The 25,863-nt window shown below is 37.1% G+C and overlaps 4 protein-coding genes across 10 annotated transcripts; 1 reads left to right on the top strand and 3 right to left on the bottom strand.

The window, feature by feature from the left end:
* Position 1: 1 nt before the first annotated feature.
* Positions 2-6,653, bottom strand: LOC121633593 (R-spondin-3-like). Of its 3 annotated transcripts, none has more exons than XM_041975719.1 (6): positions 5,739-6,653; positions 3,066-3,365; positions 2,447-2,638; positions 1,421-1,561; positions 1,169-1,315; positions 2-1,087 (listed from the first exon to the last, which is right to left on the bottom strand). In XM_041975719.1, exons 2-6 carry the CDS (start codon positions 3,148-3,150, stop codon positions 894-896), a joined length of 759 nt encoding a protein of 252 aa, XP_041831653.1. In that variant the 5' UTR covers positions 3,151-3,365; positions 5,739-6,653; the 3' UTR covers positions 2-893. The 3 variants fall into 3 exon arrangements, with proteins under 3 accessions (XP_041831653.1, XP_041831654.1, XP_041831652.1); XM_041975720.1 differs by having other exon boundaries at positions 3,066-3,225; XM_041975718.1 differs by lacking the exon at positions 5,739-6,653 and having other exon boundaries at positions 3,066-3,447.
* cenpw (centromere protein W) lies at positions 6,647-8,553 on the bottom strand. Its single transcript, XM_041975723.1, has 3 exons — positions 8,402-8,553; positions 8,192-8,305; positions 6,647-6,774 (listed from the first exon to the last, which is right to left on the bottom strand). Exons 1-3 carry the CDS (start codon positions 8,486-8,488, stop codon positions 6,748-6,750), a joined length of 228 nt encoding a protein of 75 aa, XP_041831657.1. The 5' UTR covers positions 8,489-8,553; the 3' UTR covers positions 6,647-6,747.
* A 283-nt stretch (positions 8,554-8,836) lies between these two features.
* hddc2 (HD domain containing 2) lies at positions 8,837-11,776 on the top strand. Its single transcript, XM_041975722.1, has 6 exons — positions 8,837-8,924; positions 9,523-9,644; positions 9,802-9,904; positions 10,009-10,077; positions 10,160-10,298; positions 10,409-11,776. Exons 1-6 carry the CDS (start codon positions 8,850-8,852, stop codon positions 10,537-10,539), a joined length of 639 nt encoding a protein of 212 aa, XP_041831656.1. The 5' UTR covers positions 8,837-8,849; the 3' UTR covers positions 10,540-11,776.
* Positions 11,777-11,946: 170 nt separating this feature from the next.
* On the bottom strand, positions 11,947-24,873 carry tpd52l1 (tpd52 like 1). Of its 5 annotated transcripts, XM_041975713.1 has the most exons (11): positions 24,716-24,873; positions 22,596-22,694; positions 21,461-21,634; positions 19,418-19,438; positions 18,165-18,283; positions 17,910-18,058; positions 16,631-16,732; positions 14,646-14,660; positions 14,034-14,072; positions 13,597-13,657; positions 11,947-12,597 (listed from the first exon to the last, which is right to left on the bottom strand). In XM_041975713.1, the coding sequence occupies exons 1-11, from the start codon at positions 24,732-24,734 to the stop codon at positions 12,475-12,477; spliced, it is 921 nt and encodes a 306-aa protein (XP_041831647.1). In that variant the 5' UTR covers positions 24,735-24,873; the 3' UTR covers positions 11,947-12,474. The 5 variants fall into 5 exon arrangements, with proteins under 5 accessions (XP_041831647.1, XP_041831648.1, XP_041831649.1 ...); XM_041975714.1 differs by lacking the exons at positions 14,034-14,072; positions 19,418-19,438; positions 21,461-21,634; positions 22,596-22,694 and having other exon boundaries at positions 24,716-24,863; XM_041975715.1 differs by lacking the exons at positions 14,034-14,072; positions 14,646-14,660; positions 19,418-19,438; positions 21,461-21,634; positions 22,596-22,694 and having other exon boundaries at positions 24,716-24,861.
* Between the last annotated feature and the right edge of the window lie 990 nt (positions 24,874-25,863).

The raw sequence follows: 25,863 nt of genomic DNA, 5'->3' as shown, positions 1-25,863 counted from the left end.
GTACACGATCCCATGCACTCTACCTTGTTTATCTAATTTATTCTCATAAAGCAGGAATAAAATAATATGATTTTTCATTTGCAAATAAATTAATCTTCATAAATCTGCTGCATTATGTGTAATGCTCAGTTTAATCCACAGGAGGATTAAAGCCCAACTAAGCCTAGCACAGACATATGAAAAGATCCAAAAACACTACAAAAATCAAGACATAAAACACTACTAGAACAAACACTATTCTTTGTGTTCACTTAGTTGTTTTTGCCTTTCACTTTAATAATTTCAGTCCTCATTTTGGTTTGGTTGGAATCATCCGTAGCTATTTTGTCTCTCATCACATACATTTGGTATTTTATTTTTGTGTCACATTGTCATTTTTTTAAAAAATCTCTCTTTCTTTTCACTTTGGATAGTAAGACTTACTGGACAGTAAGACGTGTAAAATGTAGAAAAGTATTTATAGAATGAACGCTCAAGATTACAGAAATATACTGTACATTGTAAACCTCTTTACACAAACTCAGTGTGTCAAGTTAGATCTGTACCTCCAAATGACAGTAGATATTTGAGAATGTTAGCATCAGAAAAGCACAATAACAGCTTATTTTTCAATCTGAGGCAATAAAATGAACTTTTCTTATGAGATTTTTCTAATGTGACATCTCAAAATGTGTGCTTGAGACCTTCAAAACTTGTATGGGGAATAAACTGAAGCAAAGTTACATTCTATTATCAGTGTATAAAACATAGAAGCAATTTTAACATGGCAGTGCTAATTTCTGTTAAACTTCATCAGAAATTATGCTGTTTATGCATATTATTGCAATTTGTAAATGCTGTCCAACATTTTAAGTAACTTGTTGAAGGTGTACCAGGTTGAATGCTTCCAAACATTACAGCTTAGCTCTGTTTCTCTTTTTGATGACACATTTCCTGATCTCTGACACATGTGGGCAGGGGTCACCATAGACACTTGGGGAGCGAAGGACTTGTCGGGTGCGGGTCTCCTCTCCTCTCCTGTATGGTTTTGTGGTGTTTTTCTGAGCACACTGACCCCAACTTGTCCATTCTCCAACCTCACAGTGAACTTTGAAGAGACAGCAAACAAAAAAATTGAGATTGACTGATAAAAGACAAATACAAATCAGAGAAAAGGAAAATGTCTCACTTTGTGGGATACACTGCATTAGGTCCCCATCTGGCTCAAACCCTTTTGGGCAGGTGTGGTGACACTGACCATGGAGATGGTACATATCTGCATTGCATCTCTTGCACATGTTCCTCCTCACACACAGCTCACAGCCTGTAGGACACTCTGACACAGACGGACTCAGATGTTAATGCTGTTGTTATGACAACTCATTTTAGTAATGCATGCAAGCTACATGCGCCAATTGGATGCAGTGGAATAACATATTACCTGTGCATTCTCGCAGCACTATATTTGCTGTCAACCCCATTGGACAGCTGTTTTCACATCTGCCCCGGAACAGGAAGTGGCTCGGATGACAACGTGTGCAGAAATTTTCGCTAAAGCAGGAAGCACAGTCTGCCTTGCACTCTGCAGGCCAATGGGAATGAACTTTGGTCAGTGCGGAGTGACCATGATGTTTAGCTTATATTAAAACATATTAGTTTTTGCTCTTTTTCCAAGTATAATCCCAAATGTTGTTACAGTGAATGACATACAGCTGTCAGGTGTTTCATTATACTCATTGTGTACTTGACTATCACTTGGAGCTTTAAGTGATTTCTTTTAACTGTTCTTCTTCTGGGAAGAATATGAACGTCATGAACAAGTTCTTTATCAGTTTCTTTTAAATCAACACATCTTCAAGATTTTTCATACACCTTTTTAAATAATAAGCCACCCCAATAATCAGCAGAATATTTAGAACAGTAAATTTGAGGCATTTAACTGCAAGAACACTATTCCAACTGTTAAGCATGGTGGTGTCAGCATCATGTTATGGGGCCATTTTACCACCTTTGAAACCAAATGATTGTGTAAGGTGGATGACATTATAAAGGACGAGGATAATCCCATAAATCTTCAGTATAACTTCAAAGTAGAAACTTATACACAGTCTGGTAATCCAGCAGAAAACACGCATCATTGCTAGTTGTGGAATGGACAAAGCAGTCTTGCAAGGAAACTTAATTTTACTAATTCTGAAAGTATTTGCTTAGTATGCAGCATCCTAAATGCCATTCAACCAAATATAAGTGTCATATGCACATTTTTTACCCTTTGTTCGTTCAAGAAAATCCACAAAAAAGTTATTAGTTGTTTTCTATTAAATACAGTATGTTGTAAAATCATGGTATCCCTGAAAAGCAACTGTTAAGGGAGCTCTGAAAAGCTATGACATTTTCATCATTTATTTTTTCAAAAATATATAAGAAAATCGTGCTGTTACACCTACTTGTATTCATTGATACCTACTGGTGCAGGTGCTGATGTGTGGAGAGCGCACGCCATAGTGACCACGGGGACAGGAGGACAGACACGTCCCCTTCTGTCGCATCCCATCCAGCTCCAGGTGGAAGAAGAAGCGAGGTTTACAGGACAGGCAGCCATTCAGGGCTGAGCATGTGGCACATCCTGCCTGGCAAACAGTGCTTACTGAAGAGCTACCTGTCACAGATTTAAGACAAACAAGGGTATGAAATTTATGTGTGTGCATGTGTCTGCATCAGGAAGTTAAGGGGGTTCTGGCTGATTGAGTTCAACTATAAAAACATGTTTTAACTTCTGCTGTGTTTGTGCAAATAAAATACTTTGCTTGGTATTCTATGCTACATTTAAAGCATGCTAATTCTGATGGCAACTTTTGGTTTTACGAGTTTGGGCCTCAGCTTTGCAATTTTTAGTGTGCAAATGGGTAAATCCAGTGGAAATCTATGACCACATTATTCCCTGAAAGTTGAAAGGACACACTTATTGTCTCCATATGTAGTGACTGTCTACTTGCTACTATCTTCTGCAAGAAATATACGGCACATCTAACGACTTGTAGCTGTATTGAAAAATCAGGTATGGCAAGTCATGCTTAAATACTTACGTTTGCCTCTCAGGATATTTGTGCTGTCTTGACTTTTTGAAAGATTCATCAAGTGTAGAATCCAAATTAGTGATGGTATCTGCATTTTCCTTCGCCCTCAGTATGGGGTTCATCCAGTCAGAAGAGATGATTTACTTCACACCCCAAATCCCAGGACATACTGTACATTTAAAAAAAAAAAGTCATTCAAAAGAGTCATTCAAATGGACCTTGAGACTCCAACGTGGGTAACACAGCAGCTGAATTCAGAGATGTTTTCTTGAGGAAAAATCCCTTGTGCATTCCATGATATCACTCGAGCTGCCAGAATGGCAAGAAGAATGCAAACAGAAGAGAAACCATATGATAAACGTAGTCTAGATGTAATATAAAGTTTGGGTAAGCTGCTGTTGGATCTTTCCCCCACACGTTCCCACTCCCACCCTCTACTCTCTCTCTCTCCTTTTTTTTAACCCTCCTCCTAATCCATTATCACATCTCCAGAGTATTTTGCTCTAAACCAGCACACAAAATGTGACTAATAGCACTGCTTTTCCAAATGATGAATCATCTCATGTGAACATTTATCCTCATCTGTTTCATACTCTCTACGTATTTGTTTTCTTAAGCTGACATTAATTCCCTCTCTGCTTAAAAGTATATCTCCCTCTTTCAGCTTGGATTTTCAACACATTCAACGGGGTAAAGTATCTCTGTGATCATCCTAAATCTGAATTGAGAATGTGAAAATAGAAACAGGTTTTTGTGACGTCTTAAGTGGATGCCAATCACTTTTAAATCCAAAGTACAAAACCTGATACGTCCAGCAAATAGAAGCTGCTTTCAAGTGTGCATTGCAGCCCAGAAAATGTCTTGATATTACCCAGGGGAGCAGTAGATTTGTTTATGACCAACACATGAACCAGCCACATGACTGCTGCATACCTTTGCTGCCTCCTGCATGCTCTACCACGCGCTACCCCTCACCTAAACCAAAGGGAGTACATTCACCTGGGCTTACTCATAAAGCATCAAATTGTAGGAAACATTTAAGAACTTTGTTTTAAAGGTGTAGGGTTCATGTAAAAAATAAACATGCGTTTTAAATCAAACCATGATCTTTTAAAAAGATTCTTTAACCTTTAGTGGTGGTGGTGGTGGTGGTTGGGGGGCGGGGGTAGTAGTCATGCTAACAATCTGCCAACATCTTTAGTGTGGGGAGAAAGCACTCATCAACAACTCAAGCTTCTCCGTGTTCCAGTCAATGGCAGATCTTGTCTCACAATGCAAGACTGATATTGAAAACAAAATATCTCCTCACTTGGTTCCATTCGTTTTAAAGCATTCATCACAATTTCAACACCATCCTTTAAAGGTCCTTTCATGAAAATCAAATGACGTCACAGCGATGAAGCAAGATTTAATAAAAAAAAAAAAAAAAACCATAAAAATAAAAACTACAGACAGTGTAATTCTCATAAATCCACACTTTTTGTTTTATTAAAGTTTTGACATGAGCCATGAGCTGGCATGCTATGTTGTCCATTAAAATGTCAGTTCAGTAAATGAGAATCAAAGCTACAGAATGATTTGACTACCTCCCAGAGAGAAACCAAAATGAGAAACCTGGAGGTGTTAGAAAGGATTTGTTTCCCACGGAAAAAAAAAAAAAAAAAAAAAAAAAAAAAAATGCTGGACGGCAGTGAAAGTGAATGTCCTCCAGGAGTTTTATTGTTTGGCATCACGGTGTGTTATCAACTGTTTTGAGAACTCTGTGGTTCTTCTACTCCCCAACAGATGCAAATCCACTGTCACACAGAAGGCCTGTCTGAGAATTCCTTTCCTTTAATCACAAATCTGTGCTTTGGCCCTTAATCTTTTCAGAGTCCATCAGTTCTTATAGCATCATCTTTTTGCAAACAGGCCAAATCCAGGAATGAGACATATGCATATTCCTGTATAGCTTATCAGATTCCTTTCAGACTCATGTTATTTCTGCAGATAAACACTAACAGAAACAAGAGCCCACTTGAAACCCTTAAAAACATGTGTTTTTTGTTAACAATCACAGAACAAGTTTTTATTTCTTTGCTAGTTTGGAAAAATGTCAGCAGAGGAATCAGCAAGAGATTTGCAATAGGGCTTTACACTGGAGCTGATTTATCTTGAAAAGGGGTTTTAAGAAGATGCAGCCAGAAAGAGAAGCTGGACAGTTTTATTGTCTGGCTTTAATTGTAGTCTACTAAAGAAAGGACATACATAAAACAGCAGGAAGTGTGTCTTTTAAATTTCTCAAGATTGAGAGCAAACCACAAATTGATGACAATAAAATTTCACCCATGGGGATCCTCTGGATGTGCAGCCAGCTGTTGCAGACATACATCATTCAACCTGCACCCAATGAATCTGTATATGCAATCTGTGAATTTCAAACATGGGAGTGTGGAAAGGTTTTAGCTCATTGCTGCTAACTAATAACCTTGCAGCAAGAAGCAGGAGACAAAGACCATTAAAGTCTTGAAAATCTATGCAGATGTGTTATCAGATCAGAGGAGACTCCATATAAAAATATTTGCATCACTAAGAGGATAGCAAGACAGAGCAGCTCCTGAGAGAGGTGTGGAAGGATCTGCAAATCTACTAACACCTACCTAAATCTGACTGGGAACATAAACACAACAAGGTAATGCTCACCGGGGTGCCAGATCAGATTCTTCAGGAAAATATCCGCAAGAGGCCAAGGAATGTCTTAACTGCCAGAGAGAGTCAGGAAATGATAAAGATGGACAACATCAAGCAAAGGAGGCAGAGTGAAAAATAAAGTGCAAGCTGGGGGCCAATCTAAAACACATGGACTTATACCTTGTAATCATTTTTACATTAAACCATCTTTTAGATACAGGTATGGAAAATGCACCTTCTTTTGTTCCTGCTGTATTTTAGACACATAATCGCTCAGAAAAACAGTCCATTTTTTAGTTGCTAAAAAGCGTAATACAAACCAGAAACTGCTTTTAGTTAACAATCTGTCGTCAAGGCTTTGGTGGAGCAGACATCGCTGTTTACAGAATAATCCAGTGCATATTTTGCAATAGACTGCCATTTTTTTTACAACATAAGTTTGACCTTTCTTTCTGAGGCAGATGTCTCACTGTGAAGAAGCCGGTGTTGATAAGGACTGAGCAGGATTTCATCTGAGAGTGCAGATAATCTCTGTGGTGTGAAAAAAGTGAGGAATTTGAAGAGGCTGTGAAGCATGCAGCTGAAGCCAAGAGACCATAACAGATGATAGGAGAGCGAAACGGGAGCTGAGGGATGTTGAACTCATAAAGAGAATAAGAAACAAAGTCTTCTAAAATATTTACTTTTCACCTTTTTTAAATTAATTTGTGTCAAATCCAGGCCTTGAACAGGCTTATGAGTTTATTCTAGCATTCCCTTCTTAAAAATAAAGCTTTATAACGTCACATTAAACCTCAAGGTGGATGCAACCATTGATGTGTTAATGAGATAGATATTGCTTTTAGCATTTGAACTAAGTTTAAAATTTTCCACAGAACAAAATTCACAAGAATTTATTAAAGAAAACACATGACAAGAAATGATGCAGAGTTTTCTTAATGAAAAAAATTACAAAACATATTTTAGAAGAAAACAGAACAAGAAAAGGATGTGTCTAAAATAATAGACGTTCTTGGTAGCTTCATCCTCTTGCCTTTTTCAGCACTGTCTATAAAGACAAAGAAAAACTGATGTCAGCCTTATTTTATGTTCACACATGCATCAAAACCAAGACATAAAAAAAAAAATTAAGAGAAAGTAAAACACATTCTTCAGTCATGTTTTGGCTGCATTTGAATGCTTTTAAATATATGTATCATCAAATACAATCACATCTATCATATAAAAAGAAAGACAGATATAAGTTGTTTTAATAAGAAACACTGATTATTTAGTGATAATGCATAATATTATTACATCTGATGGATAAGTATTTATGGCTGTACAACTGGTTTAAAAAAACCTGACAAAAGGTGATGAAGAAAAATGTGCATCACATGAGCTTATTTCATTCTTATGATAGGAATCAAGGCATGTGAAGAAAAGAAGGTCTAAAATAATTTCTAAATATTCTGATGCAACCTTTTCTTTTTTTTCTTTGCTTTGTTTTCTGATCAGAATACTGAATGTATGGAAAGTGAAACTGTGTTATAGAGACTAAAGGCTGTGTTAAAACTGTGCAAACATTCACATTGTAGAATGAAGACGTCTGACTACATCTCAAAAGTAAATGTAAAAATCTATAACAGTGTACAGTGTAAAAAAAATATTTAATGTAAATCCCAATTATTGCTTTCATACAGCTTTGTTTGGTATCAGTAATTTTGTGAAATAAATGGACAATATTCAACATAAGGAAATGTATTTCTTTGAAGATGAAAAATGCAGCAAAACAGGACAAGCAATGCCTGATGAGAGGAATAAAAATGTTGGTCTGTCATTTGTGAGGCTTGTTTTTGTAAATATCAGAGGTTCCCACAGAAATGAATGCACTGCTAGTTCCCATGCAGAGTGACACAGAGCACAAAAAGAAATGATAACCATGTTTTCAATTCAGTTGTTCTGTATGAGATGACATTTTCCTACGACTAGTTAGTGGTCTGCTGTGTTTCCACGTCATCTTCATCACACATTCAAGTTATCTAAATATTCTAGACTACTGAAAAACTGAAGCCATTTTCAGACTGAAGCCAGCTATGGAAATTCAGGGGGGCAGCTGGCTTGACTACATAAATATTTACATGCTTACAAGCATCAGATGACATTTCAGTAGCATTAAATACCTCGATTTTAGTAACTGCGCGCACTTAAAACATCTATTTAGTATTTGTTGCTAATACATTTAGTCTCTGTTTATTAGTCTAACAGAAACAATCATTTAAGCTATGAACTATGATAAAACAGTTGCAGCTCTAATGTGAGTTTGAACGAGATGGAATGGACTGTCATCAATTTAATGAATAATCATTATTTGGTAAACTGTTCCTAATTTTGCATTTGTGGGCATTTGAGATACTGTTGTCACACCAAATTATGTTAAATGTATAAATAGACTGGGTATCACGATTTGAGTTAAACGAAATTACCTTAGAAACTGCTTTGACATGCTGAGCTCTGATAGTTACAGATTTTTCTTCAAACGCTTTGGCCCTTGCCTCTTCAGCAAGACTGTTCAAAAACAGCACCGTCAGCAGTTCAATCTGAAAACATAGAAAAAAAACAACATCGTATTAATGCTATTAATTAGCAAGCTAACATTAATCACGTACAAAACAAATAGACGGACAGCGACGTACCATCGCCTCTGACGCCGGCCCGACGTTAACGTTGCCTTTTGCTTTCGCTCTTATTGTATTTTTTAATTTAGGTGCTTTTTTCATCATTTTGGTTAATATCAGTCGACAAGCTTGTTTACGTATTCCAATTTCCCGCTTCACTAACTTCCGGGAAAACGTCTTCTTCGTGGGTGTTTTGCTGTAGTTTTCATGAAATCTCCCGTTATGTCCTTGTTTGATGTGGTGCAAAGCGAGGACAAAATTATATCATTATACCTTTTTATTCACGAGCATTAAAATATCTTATTATATAAATAAATAAATATAGTCACAATAAAAGTTATCTAATGACGTAATATTTTATTGTTTCAATTTATCAAATCGTCCTGTTAACGCTGCCGCCTAGCGGCTGCTTCATGCTACTACATTAGCAAACCCAGCCTTTCTGTGTCCGGTTCAGCGCTTAATCATGGCAGCCACCATGGAGCAAGCTACCGGCATTAGTAAAATGCTTCAGTTCATGAAACTTATCGGACAACTGAAAGTAAGACTTCTCCACAAACCTGAAAAACATTTGCAGTGATTTGATTCCTGTCTGAGACTCCGCATCTGTAAATATTTTGTTTAAATCACATTCAAAATAGCTAAGCTACGACAAACAAAGTTGAGGAATCCAGAGGAACAACCTTAAAAATAAACTTGCATATTTGACAAAGAAAGAGTGTGTTTAACGGTCAAAGAAATACTGCCATGATAGAATGATTTCTAATGATCAGTCCTCTTTTCTTGTATTTCTGCAAAATATTTTTTTTTAATTCATTGTAAATTAAAAACATACTGATCTGTGTGATTAATGCAAAATTACTTTTCAATTACTGTTATCCATAATACATTCCTAGAGCTCCTGGTAGTGTATTTGAATATGTTCTTTTGCCCAGTCCAGAGTGCAAAACCAGACAACTTTCATCGTTCAGGACGTTGGTATAGTGGATTTTTAACTTAAAAATGTCTTAAATAATTCGATTAAGTGCTTTATCGATTAAGGAAATGTGAACGTGAAGTAATCTATTAAGGCATGGTATCATTTTTAGGCAAATTTGTCCTCTGATGAGTCATTTATTGAGGCTGATGTTAAACTGCAGAGAGTACCACGGACCGGCTGGGTCTACAGGAAGGTGAAGAAACCTGAGAGTGTGTCAGATCACATGTACCGCATGGCCATGATGTCTCTGACCATCACAGACCCCACAGTAGACAAAGACAGGTAGGTTGGGGGGATAAAGTTTGTAGATAAACAGTTTGAATTGATAGTGACTGAATAGAAGTGTGTTGCTTATTTGGATCAAAGACAACTTCTCAGGAACAAAAGGAGTGCACCCAAAATAAACTCCACATCTTCCCTCATGTTCGTCTGTCCTCAGGTGTATAAAGCTGGCTCTTGTCCATGACATGGCAGAGTGCATTGTGGGAGATATTGCTCCATCAGACAACATCAGTAAAGCAGAGAAACACAGGAGAGAGGAAGTGAGTGACTGGTAGCTTTCAACGCTGCACCCTTACTTAAGGAGAGAAAAAAGCCAGGATATGGTTCATATGAAGAAAAATCAGCTTCCTGTACCTCTTTTCAGGAAGCAATGAGACATCTCTCAAGTCTTTTGCAAGATGGACTCAAACAGGAGATTTATGCACTGTGGGAGGTATGCTGTTTTTTTTTCTCTCCAGTTTTGCAACAAAGCCCTTGCTCATGTCCTTTATAATTATCTTTTGGTGATGGTGCAGGAATATGAATCTCAGAGTAGTCCAGAAGCCAGGCTGGTCAAACAGTTTGACCTCCTGGAGATGATCCTGCAGGCTCACGAGTATGAAGAGCTGGAGGGAACACCTGGAAGACTTCAGGAGTTCTTCGACTCCACCACCGGTACATCTCCTGTCTCATCCTACGCCCTGCATCTAACATCCTTTTAATTGTTTTCTCTCAGTTCAGTAAATCAGTTCATTTGTCTGATTATCAACTTTTCATCTCTTTAGGTCGGTTCCTCCATCCAGACGTGGTCCAGCTTGTCAGCTCTTTGAATGAAGAAAGAGGAAGGCACATGACCAGTGCCGATAGCACAAAGAAGTCTGGGGAATCACAGACTGATGGTTCAGCAACTTCCTGACTGTGCCTGACAAACCCCTTTAGTTAGCTGATAAGCTTCTGGACTGAAACACGAGATCTGTGCAAACTAATACACCAGCAGAAACTGGAAAACTGCTTCATCCTCTTAACATTTTTAAATGATTAAGATTCTGTAAACATTATAATAGACATAGTTTCTGTTTCAAAGTGCACAGGATCAAAATTTATGGTTGACATATTGATGCAAAGTTGAAATTTTAACTGGGAAATTCCTCCCAAAAAGTGCAGCTAATTATTATTATATGACTATGGTAGACACGGTTGGGGAATTTAATAATATAAGGAGTCAAAATATGAATAAATGCTGAAATATCAGTATAAATTATCTGAAAGCTTGAACACAAACGATTCAATCTAAGCAAGTTGCTGTCTGTAAATCATTTCAGAGTTTTTTTAATCCAGTTTACAGCTGTTGGCTACACATTATAGTATAAAGTAACAGCATATTCAGAAACTCACTGTACTACTGATACAATTATACCTTGTAAGTATGTTGTGTATAACTTTAGTTTCACCCTAAAGCATTTTGCCTTAGTTTTTCAGTACATTTAGTCAAATTTTTTAGTGTAATGTAAACAAGAGAGTCATGTTATATTTAGTTTGGTTAAACAATCTTTAATTTTTTTTACAGCAGTCATAAAAATGGTCATTAAGTAGGTGAATACAGATTGAGTATATCAAATACGTTGTTTTGCTTTACTTGAATGTTGCAAATATGTTTTTTGCTTTAAGCATCAAAGTGTGAAAAATGTCCTCTGAATCATTTTCAGGGACAAAATGTTTCATCTCAATATTTCCGTTTTTGGATAAATGGTTATTTCCAACCTTGAAAAATCAATGCAACTTTTATTAAAAACATTTCAAACTGGCATCTTTTCATCTGTTCAGCACATGAAATAAAACATGAAGAGACTATGAGATACAGATGATATGCTAAAGACTTAATGTTACTTTGATGGAGAAGTTACGAGGAGGATGCACAGACCAAACTTAATAAAACAAAAAAAATGTACTGTGAGGTTTTCATAAATAAAAGTGACTTCATGCAGTTTTATAGTATTAAAATGATTCACATTGCAGCAGGATGAGTTAAAAAAAAATCAAGCCGAGGATTGGTTGGCATATAAAGTGTGTTCATATATAAATGCCTTCTCATTACATTTAATACAGGGTTCTAATGCTTCATGGAGAACAGTTCATTCTACCATGTGGTTAAATATGAGCACCATCAGCATTATAAAGTGCTGATGAGGCAGGAAATATGTATCAAAGTCAGCTGTAGGTTTTAACATTCAGCCAGTAAAAGATAATCTGTGTCACCCCATTTGGATGAGTCAAGTCAACTCTGCACAGCATTGAGTGTTGAAATACAACAGAAAAAAATTAGTTTATTATTATTATTAGAGTTTTTTGTGTTGATAACTTTCTGTTGATCCAACATGGTTATTTCATCTTGTCTTTACAAAAAAAATAAAAAAAATCTGCTCATCCTCCTTTCATGTTACTTATTGTTTAACTGCTAGTTGGAACACAGATGTCATTTATCATTGCTGATGTCAAATCCACCAAGAACCCCTAGACACACTGTAAATGTAGAAAAAAAACACTAAAGTCTCATTGCATCCAGTATTCTCCTGGTGAGGTCTCATTAACTCCTGTCTGTTTTTAGAAACAGCTGTTCTGATCATTTAAAAACAAAAGTAAAGCAAACATTACTTTGGTCAACTCTAATATTGTGGGATTGCAGGGAATTTCATCAAAGTGCCATGAGACTCACAAGATTGTCTATACTGATCAAATGAGAGCATCGTGTGCCATTTCAGTCAGAACTTTGAGTAAATAAACAGGAAAGTGCTGTGATACAGCAGAGATACAGTTTCTGGTTCAAATCCTGCCTTGCGGTGCAGGTGTAACTCTAACACGGCCTCTCAGAGCTGTCCGTCAAGTTGTTGGTGGGCGTTTCCTGGGAGCTGGCATTCGCTGCAGACGAGAGGACTTCCTCAAAACTGCCTCCAGTCCCTGCACCTCCAACCTTGGTCTGGTAATGACAAGCAAATGCAGAAATAAGATAAGACATAAGACATAATCACTTTCCTCTCTCTGTGCTGAAATACAACGTCAGTGCTGCTAAGTAGCCTTAAGGTGGCGCACTTTGACAAACAGTAGCAACGCTCAGTAATTACAGCCTCTGTATATCAGTCCAACCAGGTCTTTCTCCACAAGATTGATTCTTGCATAAACGAGCACTCCAAAACAAAGTTGGGCACAAAGTTTGAGCAATATACACAACACTGTATCACTGCAAACATAAATAACCAGTGAGTTCAATGTCAGTGTATTATAGTAATTACATACAGATTATAGTGTTTTTCTTTCTTGCCTGAAGCAACAGCTCAAGCTCGCTCTTTCTTTTGAAGATTCTTTTTTTATATGCATAAGTGAAACTACTGACGAGCTGCCAAAGGACACATATTATTAAAAAAATGTTTGTATGGCATCACTGCCAGCTCAAAAACTCCAGAAAAACTCTTATCTGAGCCTCCTGGGATTGAAAATATCTTATTCAGTGAACAGTTAAGACTTGACATCCATATCAACCTCACACATTCAGGTTATAGTAGTAAAATCCAGCGCCCATATCCTTTTCTCTAAACAACGTCCACTTTCAAATAATGCTGCATTTCTTCTACTTCAAAAACAGAAGGTTGAAACCATTGCTCTTATTTTTGCTTTTGAAGCAGCTGAAGTTTTCAAGAAAGGAAATGATGATGCCCTATCAGGACTTTCTTTAATGTTTCATAACCCGACAAGGAAATCTGGTTCCTAATTGATGCTTTTTAATGTTTTTACAGCCAGAATTTGGAAATTCCAATTCTCATTTGTGAATGAATGCACCACCTACTTCTGCCAGTAACGTTTCCTACAGGATTTTCTTCAATTTAATCTGGCTCTGTAACACCCCAAAGAAGCATGCATCTGCATTTCTAGGACAGACAACATGAATAGGCAATGCACACACAACACACACAGTGTTTACCTTGATACTATAAACTGTACTCTCAACTTTCTCCTCAAAAGACTTGAAGCTGGGGGAGTTTCTGTGAAGGAAAACATGAAATCTTGTTTACTTTTTTTTTTTTTTAAGAATATTAACAAAATTATTTTCTACTTAACCTTATGAAATAACACAGTTACAGTCACTAATTAAATAAGGGTATTAAAGACTATTTGTATTGTGAATGGGATTTTATAAATCAGCTTTTTTGGGGCGGGGCAAGGATAAATCAAAGGATGCATTATGAGCACAGATTTATAAACTTTACATGACGTCAAACAGAAAATCTTGTAATTCATCCAGGATCATCAGAATGACCTTATCACTACAAAATCATTAATATGTAAATACACAAGAGTCAAGACCTAATTTCTGATCACACGCTTACACACAAACAAAGAAGCACATAGGGGTGTTACCTCATGGTGGGCATGCTCATAGAGTGTTTGACAGAGTAACTATCCCCAGAGAGCGTGGTGAGAGAAAAGTCAATGATTAGCACAAAGTACACATAACATACTAACAGCTAGCAAGATGCCAGCAGGGAATTAATTGAAGATGTGTGAGAAATAAAGCAGCTCCAACCTCCACACAGATAAAAGGACATTACATCAACAGTGCGATACCATGCAGAGCTGCATTCACATGTAGTTTCATCTCTCTTCATTTATTAGATCAATAGAAAAAAAACCGTCCTGCATGATCAGTTTATTACTGGCCAGAATTAGCCTAATTTCATCACTCTGCTGCATCTAAGAACAGGCTGGAATGTTGTAAGGCATTTGTTTCACATGACTCACTGAGACAACTTATTTTTTGCTCTTTTTAGACACCAAAATTATTCAGGGCTGATTCTAGGCTGAGAGAAGCACCTGATAGATTTCAGCCGTCTGGCATGACAGCAACACTTCTTCAGCTGACTGAATCTGCACTATGCCATTCAGATAGTGAGTCTCATCAGACGATCTAACTGAGATCTACGACGTTAAAACTCCTTAGTGATGTGACATAATCAGCTGTGTCATTCTTACCCTACTGCGTTGGGTCTTGGGAAGCATGTAGGGAGATGGAGAACATTTTAGATGCGTTTACAACACTTGAACAAGCCATTGTTAACATTACAGCCACACACTTATCTCAGTTGGCTTTGCACAAATATTGATACTAGTAATGTAAAGCTATTACAAAAAAAAGGAAGTGGACTGAAGCAAAGTGAACAATGTCACGTTGAATAATTTGGGAACCGATGAAAATTTTCTACAAAAAAAACAGAAAGAAAAAAAAAAAACAATAGAAACAAAGAAAGACAAGCTTCTTTACATCCCCATACAGCAAACTAAAATATGTTTTGCACGAACAGGATACACATCGTAATGAGGATAAAGAGCAGTCCACAAAAAAAAAAAAAGAGAACTAACTGCACACACAAACAGATATTAAGTTAATAATCAATTGCTAATGAAAACAAAGAACAACTGGGTTTTGCATAGTCATAAAGTTAGCTTCACTGGCTACGTATCAGTTTATCATGCGGTATTCTGAAGCACCCCTAGTATAATCAGTTAGCATTAGCATGAATGCAAAAATGTGTCTATAACCATAGCTGTAGATCACTTTTTTGAATGTCAGTGTGGTATATTGAGACACCCCTTCCTTCTGGCCATTATCTGATACAAAATGATTAGTGTAAGAGGACACAAATGGGGAAAAAATAATGGGGCAGAGAGACTGATATACATACAGTATATTCAGTATAAGATGCAGAAAGCTGTTTTTTTCTTGGAAACTGAATGTAGGAAAATATTAGTTCAAAGACTGTTTCCAAAAGTTTGGCAATTCACATGCAAATAAGAACATCCAGAGCTAAAATACTGAAACATGCTTATTCAAACCAAACAAACTGTGGGAACCAAAGCAAAAAGGGAACATACCTCCGCGGGAACAGTAACTCTAGACCAGCCATGCTGTAATATAGTAATGATTTAAATACTGCGTATTGTTTTCTTGTAATAATCCATATTCCAGAAACATTTTGACAAAGTGTATGACAATAAATCTTCAAAAGGCATGTCATTTGGATCATTTCCCACCCTAAACAGACAAATCTCCACAGGACAAATTGTAATTTTACTTCCTTTTTTCCCCCACACACAATTTTCTAAAAGCTGTTTAAATCAAAAAAGTTAACATCCTAAAATAAGCATGAACTCTTTATCTGCTTATTTAGTCAGATGTTTTCCTTGATCTCCAATAGTTTTTCTTACTTTCTTTACACATGAGGTCACACAGACCCACACTCTCAAGCCAAAATGCTTTATTCATTCCTCATAGAACAATGCAGGGACACATGTGCTTCCTCCCAGTCTTGTTTCTTTTTATTCTCAGCCTCTCAGACACGGCAACACAGTCTGTCAGAGGTCGACAACAGGAGAAAGAGAGTGACGGAGGTAGACAGGCTTTGCCACGAGGCTTTCAGCTCCCTCAGAAAGCAGCTTAATGTTGGCTTACATAATCCCAAGCTCTTCTGAACTGGTTAGAGTAAGAGTTACAACTCTGCTCTCTGTCACACAGAGATGGACAGCACAGACACAAGTGCAATGCGTCAGGTGGCGGAGGGGTGGAACAAGTTATACTAGGTTAGCAATGCAGATGAGTTGATAATGAACTTGTTTGAGGAGCAAACTGGCATTTGGTTTCTGCTAAAACTTCTCCAGATCTTGCTGAAGAAAAATCTTTGAATGTATGAAGCAAAATGGTTTTGGACAGCTTTCTGTCTTGTCTGAGCTCAAAGCTTTTGTGAGAGATAAGCAGGAGGGAAATATTTGATTAATCACACACACACTGTTAATTCAGCCTTATGAAACAAATCCATGTGGCTTCGAGACTTAGAGTTTTTCCAATATAAATTTAGGCGAGTAATCTAAGAAACATTAGATATTTTCTTTTGGAAATTTACAATTCTAGTCTCAGAAATTTCTCACTTGAGAAATCTCTTTTTAAAATGTGACATCCTTACCTCATGTCACCAAACTTCCTGGTGATGGCGTTGCCGAGGTTACTGAAGGCTGCTGTGGTTTTCTGTCCTGCTGTGGACAGCGTCTCTGATGTCTTCTTGTAGCTGACAAACACATCAACAGATGTAAACTAAGTCAAAATGAGGTCATATCGTTCAGGTGCAACTCAGTGTAAATATGGACCAGTTATAAAAACACATGCACACACACACCCATAGATTAAAGTCAACCTGCTCATATTAAAACTTCCTAGATTTTATTTGAATTTCTCAATTTTATGTCTTGTGCTTTCCATTCGTATTGGTGGGTGGGGCTTTGTTTACATTGTCATCACACAGCAGCTTTAAGCACCCACATATTGCAGCTGCTTTACCCAGTTTCTCCAGGACCTGACTCCTGTGGTCACACTGGTTCATTATAGATGAGGATGGAGGCTGAGTGTAAAGTGATCTTCGGGGACAAAGTGTAACTGGATAAGAAAAGCAGCCTTTAGAGACTATCCACTTGCTCTCCTCTGTCTCTTGGTGTCTACATAAAAGCTCAGCTCTGACCATCTGATCAGGAATTTTGATTGTTTATCTACTGTTCAGACTGAATGACTAAAACAAAGGTTAATGGAGTAGATTAACATTTTGAAGATTATGCTTATTCTCTTTGTTAATAGGAATCAGATGCAAGACTCATGCACGTTACTAAAGCTGGCCGATTAACTACCCAAACTACCTACAATCTTAAAGTTTCTGTGGAATTAGGAGGCATCCTACCGAGGACAAAAGCACATATTAGTCATTTGAATTCAGTTATCTTTTACAAAATGCTTAAACAGAAAAATAGAGAAGTAATTCTGATGGCTTGGACAAAAAGAGTTTCCTTTGGTAGTAAACGTTCATTTACCACAAGCTAAACATCATTTCCAGTGAATTTAGAGAACATCTGCTGCTAATCGTGGTCAACAACAGCCGTAAGCAATGTTTTTAATCAGGTCTGTTTCAGTGAGGACAACAGAGATAATAACTCGCACACATCCTCTGCACCAACTAGATTATGCTTTTTAAGTGGCTGTATGACACACACTAAACACTCATTTTGAGTTTAAGCTGGCTGTGAAGAAAACCCCTGCTAGTTCTGTGTGTTTCCTTTGAGTGTGTGTCCTGTGAAGGGCATCAATGTTGACAGCAAACATAAAGCCATTTGTGTTTATGCTGCTGTAACACATAAATGGAAACTTGTGTCCTTTAAATCTTCAGAATCTCTCTGTCTCACATGCACACATTAACTTACGCCGTGGACGTCTGCATGTCATGCCAGCCTCTGCTGAAGTTGTTTTTGAGCTCGCTCAAAGGAGTGATGCCCAGCTTCTGTTTAAGTTCTGAATGCTGCTTCTCTTTCGATGACAAAACTTGCTTCAATGTACTGATCTCCTCTTCCAGCTGGACACACACATATATAAACAATGGGACTCTTACCAGGCTACATACAACACAGTGAATGTTATTGTACTGCTGCAGAACACTTTGCTCGTGTGTGTGCGCATACTTTAGCCAGCTCTTGCTGTATCTCTTCTCTCTCCTCCTCTGTCAAGATGGAGTTGTTCAGATTCACTTCTGAAACTAACTCTTCATCTGCCTCTCTCAGAGGTTCAGAGTCAAGGAATCCTGTTTAAGAAAAACACAAAAAAAGCTCCATAAATATGCTTAAGTGTATTTTTGTACATTGGAAGAAGGTATTAGTGGACAAAAACTCATGAACTTGTGTTTTTCCAGAGGAAGATAAGTAACTTCTAGTTTTCAGAAAAGAAAAAAATTACCCTTTTCTTTCTAGTTTGTCTATGCGGTTGCATACATCGTATCTGTGTGCTGTGGTGTTTACCAGCACCATGTCTGTGTCCACATGGCCGTCTGAGTGTTTATATCCATGTCTGACTGTGTCTGATTGTTATGCAATATGTGGCTGCAGCCTGTAGGGCTCTAATCTGGCTTAACTAACATAGATTATCTTGCTTTACCTCTGCTCACCAACACTACAGTAGGCACAACACAAGCACAATGTTTTCAGTTTTCAAAGGGTAGACTGAGTTTAGCTCATGTATGATTGAATGAATAATTTGATTTAAATTTATTTTATAAAAGAAATTCGACATAGAAACATTATTTCATCAGTCTGATATTATAACAAATATTGTGTTTATGAAAAAAAAACACTTTGTTATAGACGGAAATTCTGCCTATGAAATCAAAACCCATTCCTCCATTTTCGGCCAGCTCATCAGTGATCTGGTCACATAGCCAAAATCCTGGTCTCTCGTTTGTCTTTCTTTTATTAGGCACATTGTCTCATGGGACAATAAGGTGTTCCCCAAACCAAATGAGATTTATAATCTCATTTGGTTTGTGGAAGACCTTATTCTCCTGTCTCCTGACAATAGAAACACCTCCCCAGGAGAGTTGTCCACACTTCATCTAGCTCATCTTTATTCAGAAGAAAAGCAACTCTATTGTGGCCCCTCATTGGATGACTGATCTCATCGTATCCTTTAGTCTGGACACCCTTTGGAAGTATTTACATAATGTACTTGCACATTTGTCAACAACTTTAAAAAAAAAAAAAAACAACATCAAGAAAGAATTATAAAATAGATGAGATCAACAGTCAGTGCAGTGAGTCTCGTGTTGCTGCAAAATTCCCAACAAGATGTTTGTAAAGCCAAAATCACAAAGCAACAGAAAAACAACTGTGTACAAACAGTACAAGAAAGGCAAGTGTATGCACACCAATTAATCTGACTGTACCTTCAGCGAGGTGTCCTCTCTCTTGGTAGCCGCATTATTAGACATATGAGGAGACAATGGGGTCAGTAAAGACTGATATACTGCAGGATATTCTGTCTGTATATCATAGATGTTACAACAAAAAATGTTGAAAACTAAAATTCAAGGAAGCCTAATAATCCAATAAAGTTCATAGTGTCTATAATTTCTGTTATCAGACACTTGGTTTTATCATAGGCCTACCTGGCATGCTTCAACGATAGACTTCTGTCTTCATCAGAGGTGTATCCGGATGGTGTGTGACGTGTACAATCACTGTTAAAATGTATGGCAGGCCTATGATAAAATTAGGTGTCTGATATCATAAGAAATAAATCAGCTAAAGGACGCTAAGCAGCACCTCAAGGAGCGAACACACACACATACATCTTATAAAAAGATATATGCTTAAGCCACTTAAACCACAGCACAGCTTGCAGCAGTACACTCAGAAGGTTTTTGTATAGCAAGGAGCTCTTTTTACCAACACAACATAGCAAGAGGATAATAAGACTTTTAAGCACATGTAGCTCAAATGGAAGCTTTTCATGTGTGAGTGCATCACGTATTTGTTCCCGTTTACAAAGCCATGACTAGATGCTCCAATACTGGAGGGGAGTTCTGAATTATCTTTCTTTTACTTCAAATAAAAAAAAGTTACAACTCATACAACAAACATTTTCAAACACATTTTCTCAGAAACTTTTAAGTAACATTCACCCTGTTTGACTTTTTCTGATTATAAAATGTTTCATATCTGGCTAATATGTTTTAGAAAAGGTTTTTTTTTTTAACAGTTGAGCCAGGTACAGATATGTAAGGTAGAATGATGTAAGCAATGCTGTAGTAATTTGTAGTCTATTTACACTAGCTTTTCTCATGTTGTGTGTTTATTGTGTTTTTTTTTAAGTATTTTTATTTTTAGCATTTCTGGTTATGTAAACCATTCAGCCAATGCAAACCCATTTTTTTTTTTTTTTTGTAGTTAATATATATTCATCCAGGTTTCCTTTTTAGGATAACATGGGTCTTCTTTATGCCAAAAAGAGTCCCTTTAGCTGCCAGTTTTTCTTCTTTAGCTAAAACTAATTTTGTTTCAGCATTTAAAAAAAGAACTATTCTTTTATTTGAATTCTATTTGAAATCATAACTATACCTAAATATATAAAAATGTGTCTTTCTAAGGTTGATACTGTCATTAAACTCTGCTGTGTTGTTGTAGCGTTGACAATTGGCTGGTATGTGAAGAATGCTGGGACTTAACTAAAATTTACAGTCAATCTTGAAGCAAACAGGGTAAAATTATCAAGGACACTCAAAACAGGACTCAAAGTGAGCTCTAGCGGTCCTGAGAAAACCTGCTCTTTGTCACTTTCTATGCTACTCTGTTGCAACAATGCACTAAACTGGAGAAGTGGGAGAATGGAAATATTCAGGTCATGATATACAGAATACATCTACATTTCTAATATGTTTTAGTTACTCTGCAAACAAATGTTTAATCTCTACTACACTTACAACATGTACATGTACCCATAATCTAGAAAGCAAGACATTTAACTTTGGTTGAACATCTAACATACTATACATCCATTCCTTGATGTATGTCTGTAAATAGAAGAAACTCTGTAAAATAAAAATTATGAATTTGAGTGTATTAACTTTAACTTATTTAGTCAACTGTGTTATAGTTTTGCATTCAGGTCCAACATGTCCCAATTGCTGAAAACACAAAATAGAATAATATGAAGAGGCCATTAAAATATAAATATACATGTATTAGTTTTCCTGGTAAAAAATAACTGCCCAAAATATTATTAGTTTCATAATGTTATAAAGTTAATAATGTCACATGAATAATTGTGTTTAGTCTTTCCAAGCAAATGAAAACACTAATTACTAAATGAAATACAAACAACACGTCATCAGTGGCAGCTGTAGCCCTAATAGAGACTGTAGGCTTAAACGTTCAACCAAAGTGAAAGGTAATCTACTCTCTGGGCTCTAGTCTACATCTCTTTTCACCTGTGCTGATCAGCTGCATATCCCAAGTGGTGGACATAACCCAGTTGTCATGGTGGGACACAGATGTGTGACACCACTGATCCTGCCCTGGTGGTGAGGTTTTACCCCATTCTTCCAGGTTTTCCCCATTTTCAACCAATGGAGCCAAGTCCTCCCCATAAGAGCTCCTCCGAACTGGTTCCTCTCCAGAGGGATAAAACATTCCCTGATTCGAACCTGAGCAAAGTCACAGTGGAGTACATTTAAAGTGCCATGGACAAATCAGGAAGAACTACATTCATCTTCTATAATCTGAGCCTTGTAAAAGTGTCTGTAAAACTTCATCAAACAACATAATATCACACACACAAGAGAGTTGAAGATCACAGCCAGCAACACCTGCCTTATTTTTAACAGATGGACTGTTGCCACAGTTTATCGTAGTTATCAGTCTCTTTCTCACTTGCTACATCAGCCAAGACCTCTGCTCAATCATATCTGCCAAGAAAGTGGGAGCTATACAATTTAACAACTTTGATTGGTTTAACTGAAATGTAAGCTAATTATTTCATGTCTGCAGTGTGTGTTTATGATTTTGCATCTTAGACAAACTTGGCTTTAATGGTTTTAGTAGTACGGTTCTTTTGAGCTGATGTGAGATCTGTCAGTCGAGGTTTTCAGTAGACATGTCTGCAGTGTCTGAGGAGAGAGCACTGGTCATTTTCTTGAAATTTTTAAAGGCCTGATTTTAATATATGGTTTTAATCATGTGTGTTTGATTAATAGCATATTTTCCTGTGATCTGGCAAATGCAGTATAGGTACTTTAAACTGAGCTACTTAATACAACTGACTTCAAGAATTTAAACATATATAATTTAACAATAAAAAAAAAAAATACTTTGTTTGAAAAAGTAGAAATGGCACTTTAAAAAAAAAAATTTACTCACTCAGACCACACTCACTCTCCAGATAATTTGTTAAATCAACACTGAATCACATTAACCAAAACCTGCTTCTCCATTAATCACTAATGACAACTTTCAAGTGTACTGCTGACATCCTGATCAGCGAGTCTTTTATGGAATTTCTTTTCTTCTTTGTTTCTGATTCACTGTGGATTTAACTGTGGTTTGACTTGGAGAGTTTTATCTTACCCTGCTCTCCCTCATGAGTGGCTGAGTTAACCCATTCCTCTCCGGGGCCCATGTTGCCCCAGTCCACAACTGCTTCACTCATAACACTAGAGTACAATTCTTCAATGAGGCAATGCAGCATTTTGAGGGGAAACAAGAAAGCTGGTTATGCACACAAACACAGGGATTTGATGTGTCTCCTGTGTTCATTCTATCCCTGATTAGCACAGTGAGCCTGAGCCTCTGCAGTTTATCTGACCATGCATTTGCATGGAGACAAGAAATCTGGTTTTTCATCCTTTGTGAAACAGATCTGAACTTCTCGATCTCTTCAAACAGGATATACCCGATTCCTGATCCCACATAAGGTTCTTTAAAAGATCTTTGTAACTTTAAAACAATCCATACAGCTTATCTGTGCTTGTTAAGCAATGGAAGTTCTCTGGTTGCAGATGAAATCTCATTTCGCCACACTCCAGGGCTACAGGAGGAAACAGGCCAGCATAAAGTCAGTTTCACTGACAATCGTTTCCTTCTAGTTCCACATTTTGACCAAAAAAAAAAAAAAAAAAAAAAACAGAAGACCACAGTGTAGAGTTCACTATAAAAACATGAAAAGAGTCAAGTTCATGTGACTTACATTTTCATGTATGAAAATACTTGATGTCAAGGCATCATCTGAGCACAACAAAGAAGGTGATGAGAGAAAGTTTAACTATATGTTTTGCATAATATCAACAAACACACTATACCATTTATTGGCTGTTGGGTCTTATCTTTAAACATGGAAGAATATCCCCATCTTTCTTTACTCTCCATTCTCTAAGTCCCGCCCCCCCTGCTTTTTCTGGGGGTGAAATACCTTTGGTCACAAGATTACCATTTGGCCCAGTGGTCATGAGGCTATGCTAAATCAGAGGCCTGGGGATGGTCATATGGCTGGAAAAATCAATTAAAACAAATCTGGTGTTCAAGTTGACAAACAGTAAATCCACATACTGTGCTGTGCACTGCATTTAAACTTTCTAAATCCAAGATTCAACTTCCTGTCGCTGCAGTTGAATCTGCACATGAATATCTCATTTCACAGATTTTAATTATTGCCTCATCAGAACACATAAGAAGATTATAGGGTGCTGCTTTGGAAAGTTTTTGGAGAGTTCATGTTTCCATAATGAATGGAAAACATCCTGAAGAATAATTCTTCTTTTATCCCTTGTTCCAACCCTGGACTCAGCCTCTCTGACTCCCTGTTAGTTACAGGTCTCTATTTAAGCCTGGAATGCAGAGGAATGCAATTACTTACCTGGATAAACACATCTTTATCCCTCCAAATGCACATGCGCAAATATAGTTCTATTTGATATACAGAATATGACTCAAATTGATATTAACATGAACTAAGACCAGTCAAAAAATTTATCTCTTTACTGAGCAGATCCACTGCCTTCAGGGCCAGATAAAGAGACAGGGATAGCATTATCGTGTAAGTGCCACATATTTTACTAAAGTATCAGCTACGCTTTTCAGAAGACTGTGCAGCAGTGATTTTTTTCTCAGTAAAAAAAATAAAATAAAAAAACAAAAAGTTTAAATAAAATTAATATGCTGAAAAACATGCAAAGATAACAGGGTGAATACAATGGTTTCAGGGTTTATACTGCCTGGCATTTATTCAGAAACAGCTGAAAACTCAGACAGTAAGAAAAGAAATAAAAATAAAATACAATAAAATATAAATAAATAAATAAAACACCAGATCCAAAACAGTATCCAGCCCAAGAGTGTGTCTGCAGCACACATAAAGTCCTACTGTGTACCTGTGGACGTCTAAAGCTTAATGACTGCCATCTCTTCTTAATCCAGTCAAAAACAACCAGATACTTTTTTAGTACAACTAATTTAATTTTAAAATCCGCTACTTTTAGCAGACATGCAAATTAAGACTGTGAACATAAACCACTTAGTATTTTCTTATTTAAATCGGAAGTATTCTCTTTTTACTCAAGTGGCGCATGCAGTTAGCGAATCAAACATTAAGTTTAGGTCTTCAACAGCAAACAGAAGAAACTATGACTCCAGCGCCGCCACTTCAAAAGACACATAAAAAAAAAAAACAAAATAAACCGACACCGACTCACCTTGTTGTCTAGTTTCCATTTGTGTGATACAGGTGAATTCCTCAAATACTCTTCTGGGACAGACGAGGGTCGGCAGCAAGCGTAGTACCACTCGTTGGATCACTACCAACCCCAGGTTTCCTTGATGTCATGCTCTATGCAAGCTCGTGTGGGCGGAGCTTAGAGCAGCAACCAATGGGATCGCGTGAATGTAATTTATAAAGTCTGCTCACTCTACGTTTTACAATACAATGAGCTGCATTCATAGGATATAATAAACTATATTATGAGGAGAAAATAATTAAATAAATAAATAATGTAATTATTTCCTATAAACAAAATTAGTTTATATTGCACCAAAATTACCAGTAAGTATTGTTTGTATAATAAAAAAAGTTGCCTAGAAAATGTTAAAAACTTGCCTGTTCAAATGCAATACTTTGGTTACCTGCTGGTCATAAGCATGTGTTTCCTCATCTTGTATACATTGTCTTTCTTTGTCTCCCTGCAAGCAGTAATTATTACTATTATTTATACCTCAGTTGTATATTTATAATCATCCAAGTAACTTTAATCAAAGCTGTTTATCTGCATTCCTTTTATTCATTTTTACTACCTGTAATTGTACTTACATAATTTAAACTAAAAGGGTTATACCAGGGGTGCCCAGCCCCGGTCTTCAAGGGCCACAATCCTGCAGGTTTTTGATGTGTCCCTGCTCCAAAACCACCTGACTAAAATTGATGAGATGTTGTGCAAAACTTAATAGGCTGTTGGATTTGAGTCAGGTGTGTTGAAGCAGGAAACATTGGAAAATCTGCAGGACAGCGGCCCTCGAGGACCGACTTTGGGCACCCCTGGGTTATACAGTTTTGCTTCCTATGGCACGCTCATGACCCCTACTGACGCAACTGTGAAGGCAGAGAACAGAGGGGTTATTTATGTTCAAACAGCAAATCACGTCCTGCACGCTGACACACGTTTGCACAAACTCACACAGACTGCTGGTAAATCGAAGAAAAACACATTCACATTTGGGTTTTTGTTTCAGTTGAGTTTATTCTTCATTAAATCCTCAAAGAAAACGGTGCCTGGCTACATGAGGAGTAATAACAATATCAGCAGGTATCTGACAGTGGCAGCAGGTGAAAGAACCGATTCTTGGTGCA

This window comes from Melanotaenia boesemani, chromosome 22 (genome assembly GCF_017639745.1).
Source record: "Melanotaenia boesemani isolate fMelBoe1 chromosome 22, fMelBoe1.pri, whole genome shotgun sequence".
NCBI lineage: Eukaryota > Metazoa > Chordata > Actinopteri > Atheriniformes > Melanotaeniidae > Melanotaenia > Melanotaenia boesemani.
The sequence above is the reverse complement of the archived record's forward strand: the minus strand, read 5'-3'. Positions and strand labels throughout refer to the sequence as shown.

Excerpts from the sequence above, each read along its gene's own strand:
- LOC121633593 (XM_041975719.1), bottom strand. The coding sequence starts at position 3,150 with ATGCAGATACCATCACTAATTTGGATTCTACACTTGATGAATCTTTCA. Across the intron at positions 1,562-2,446 it reads ACACATCAGCACCTGCACCA|AGTGCAAGGCAGACTGTGCT; the intron begins GTAGGTATCAAT and ends ATTGGCCTGCAG. Across the intron at positions 1,316-1,420 it reads AGTGCTGCGAGAATGCACAG|AGTGTCCTACAGGCTGTGAG; the intron begins GTAATATGTTAT and ends CGTCTGTGTCAG.
- cenpw (XM_041975723.1), bottom strand. The coding sequence starts at position 8,488 with ATGATGAAAAAAGCACCTAAATTAAAAAATACAATAAGAGCGAAAGCA. Across the intron at positions 8,306-8,401 it reads GGCCGGCGTCAGAGGCGATG|ATTGAACTGCTGACGGTGCT; the intron begins GTACGTCGCTGT and ends CTATGTTTTCAG. Across the intron at positions 6,775-8,191 it reads ATGTCAAAGCAGTTTCTAAG|ACAGTGCTGAAAAAGGCAAG; the intron begins GTAATTTCGTTT and ends TTGTCTTTATAG.
- hddc2 (XM_041975722.1), top strand. The coding sequence starts at position 8,850 with ATGGCAGCCACCATGGAGCAAGCTACCGGCATTAGTAAAATGCTTCAG. Across the intron at positions 9,905-10,008 it reads AGAAACACAGGAGAGAGGAA|GAAGCAATGAGACATCTCTC; the intron begins GTGAGTGACTGG and ends ACCTCTTTTCAG. Across the intron at positions 10,299-10,408 it reads GTTCTTCGACTCCACCACCG|GTCGGTTCCTCCATCCAGAC; the intron begins GTACATCTCCTG and ends TCATCTCTTTAG.
- tpd52l1 (XM_041975713.1), bottom strand. Across the intron at positions 19,439-21,460 it reads TATGCAGCTGATCAGCACAG|AGAGAGGACACCTCGCTGAA; the intron begins GTGAAAAGAGAT and ends GCGGCTACCAAG. Across the intron at positions 13,658-14,033 it reads ATGAGCATGCCCACCATGAG|AAACTCCCCCAGCTTCAAGT; the intron begins GTAACACCCCTA and ends TTTCCTTCACAG.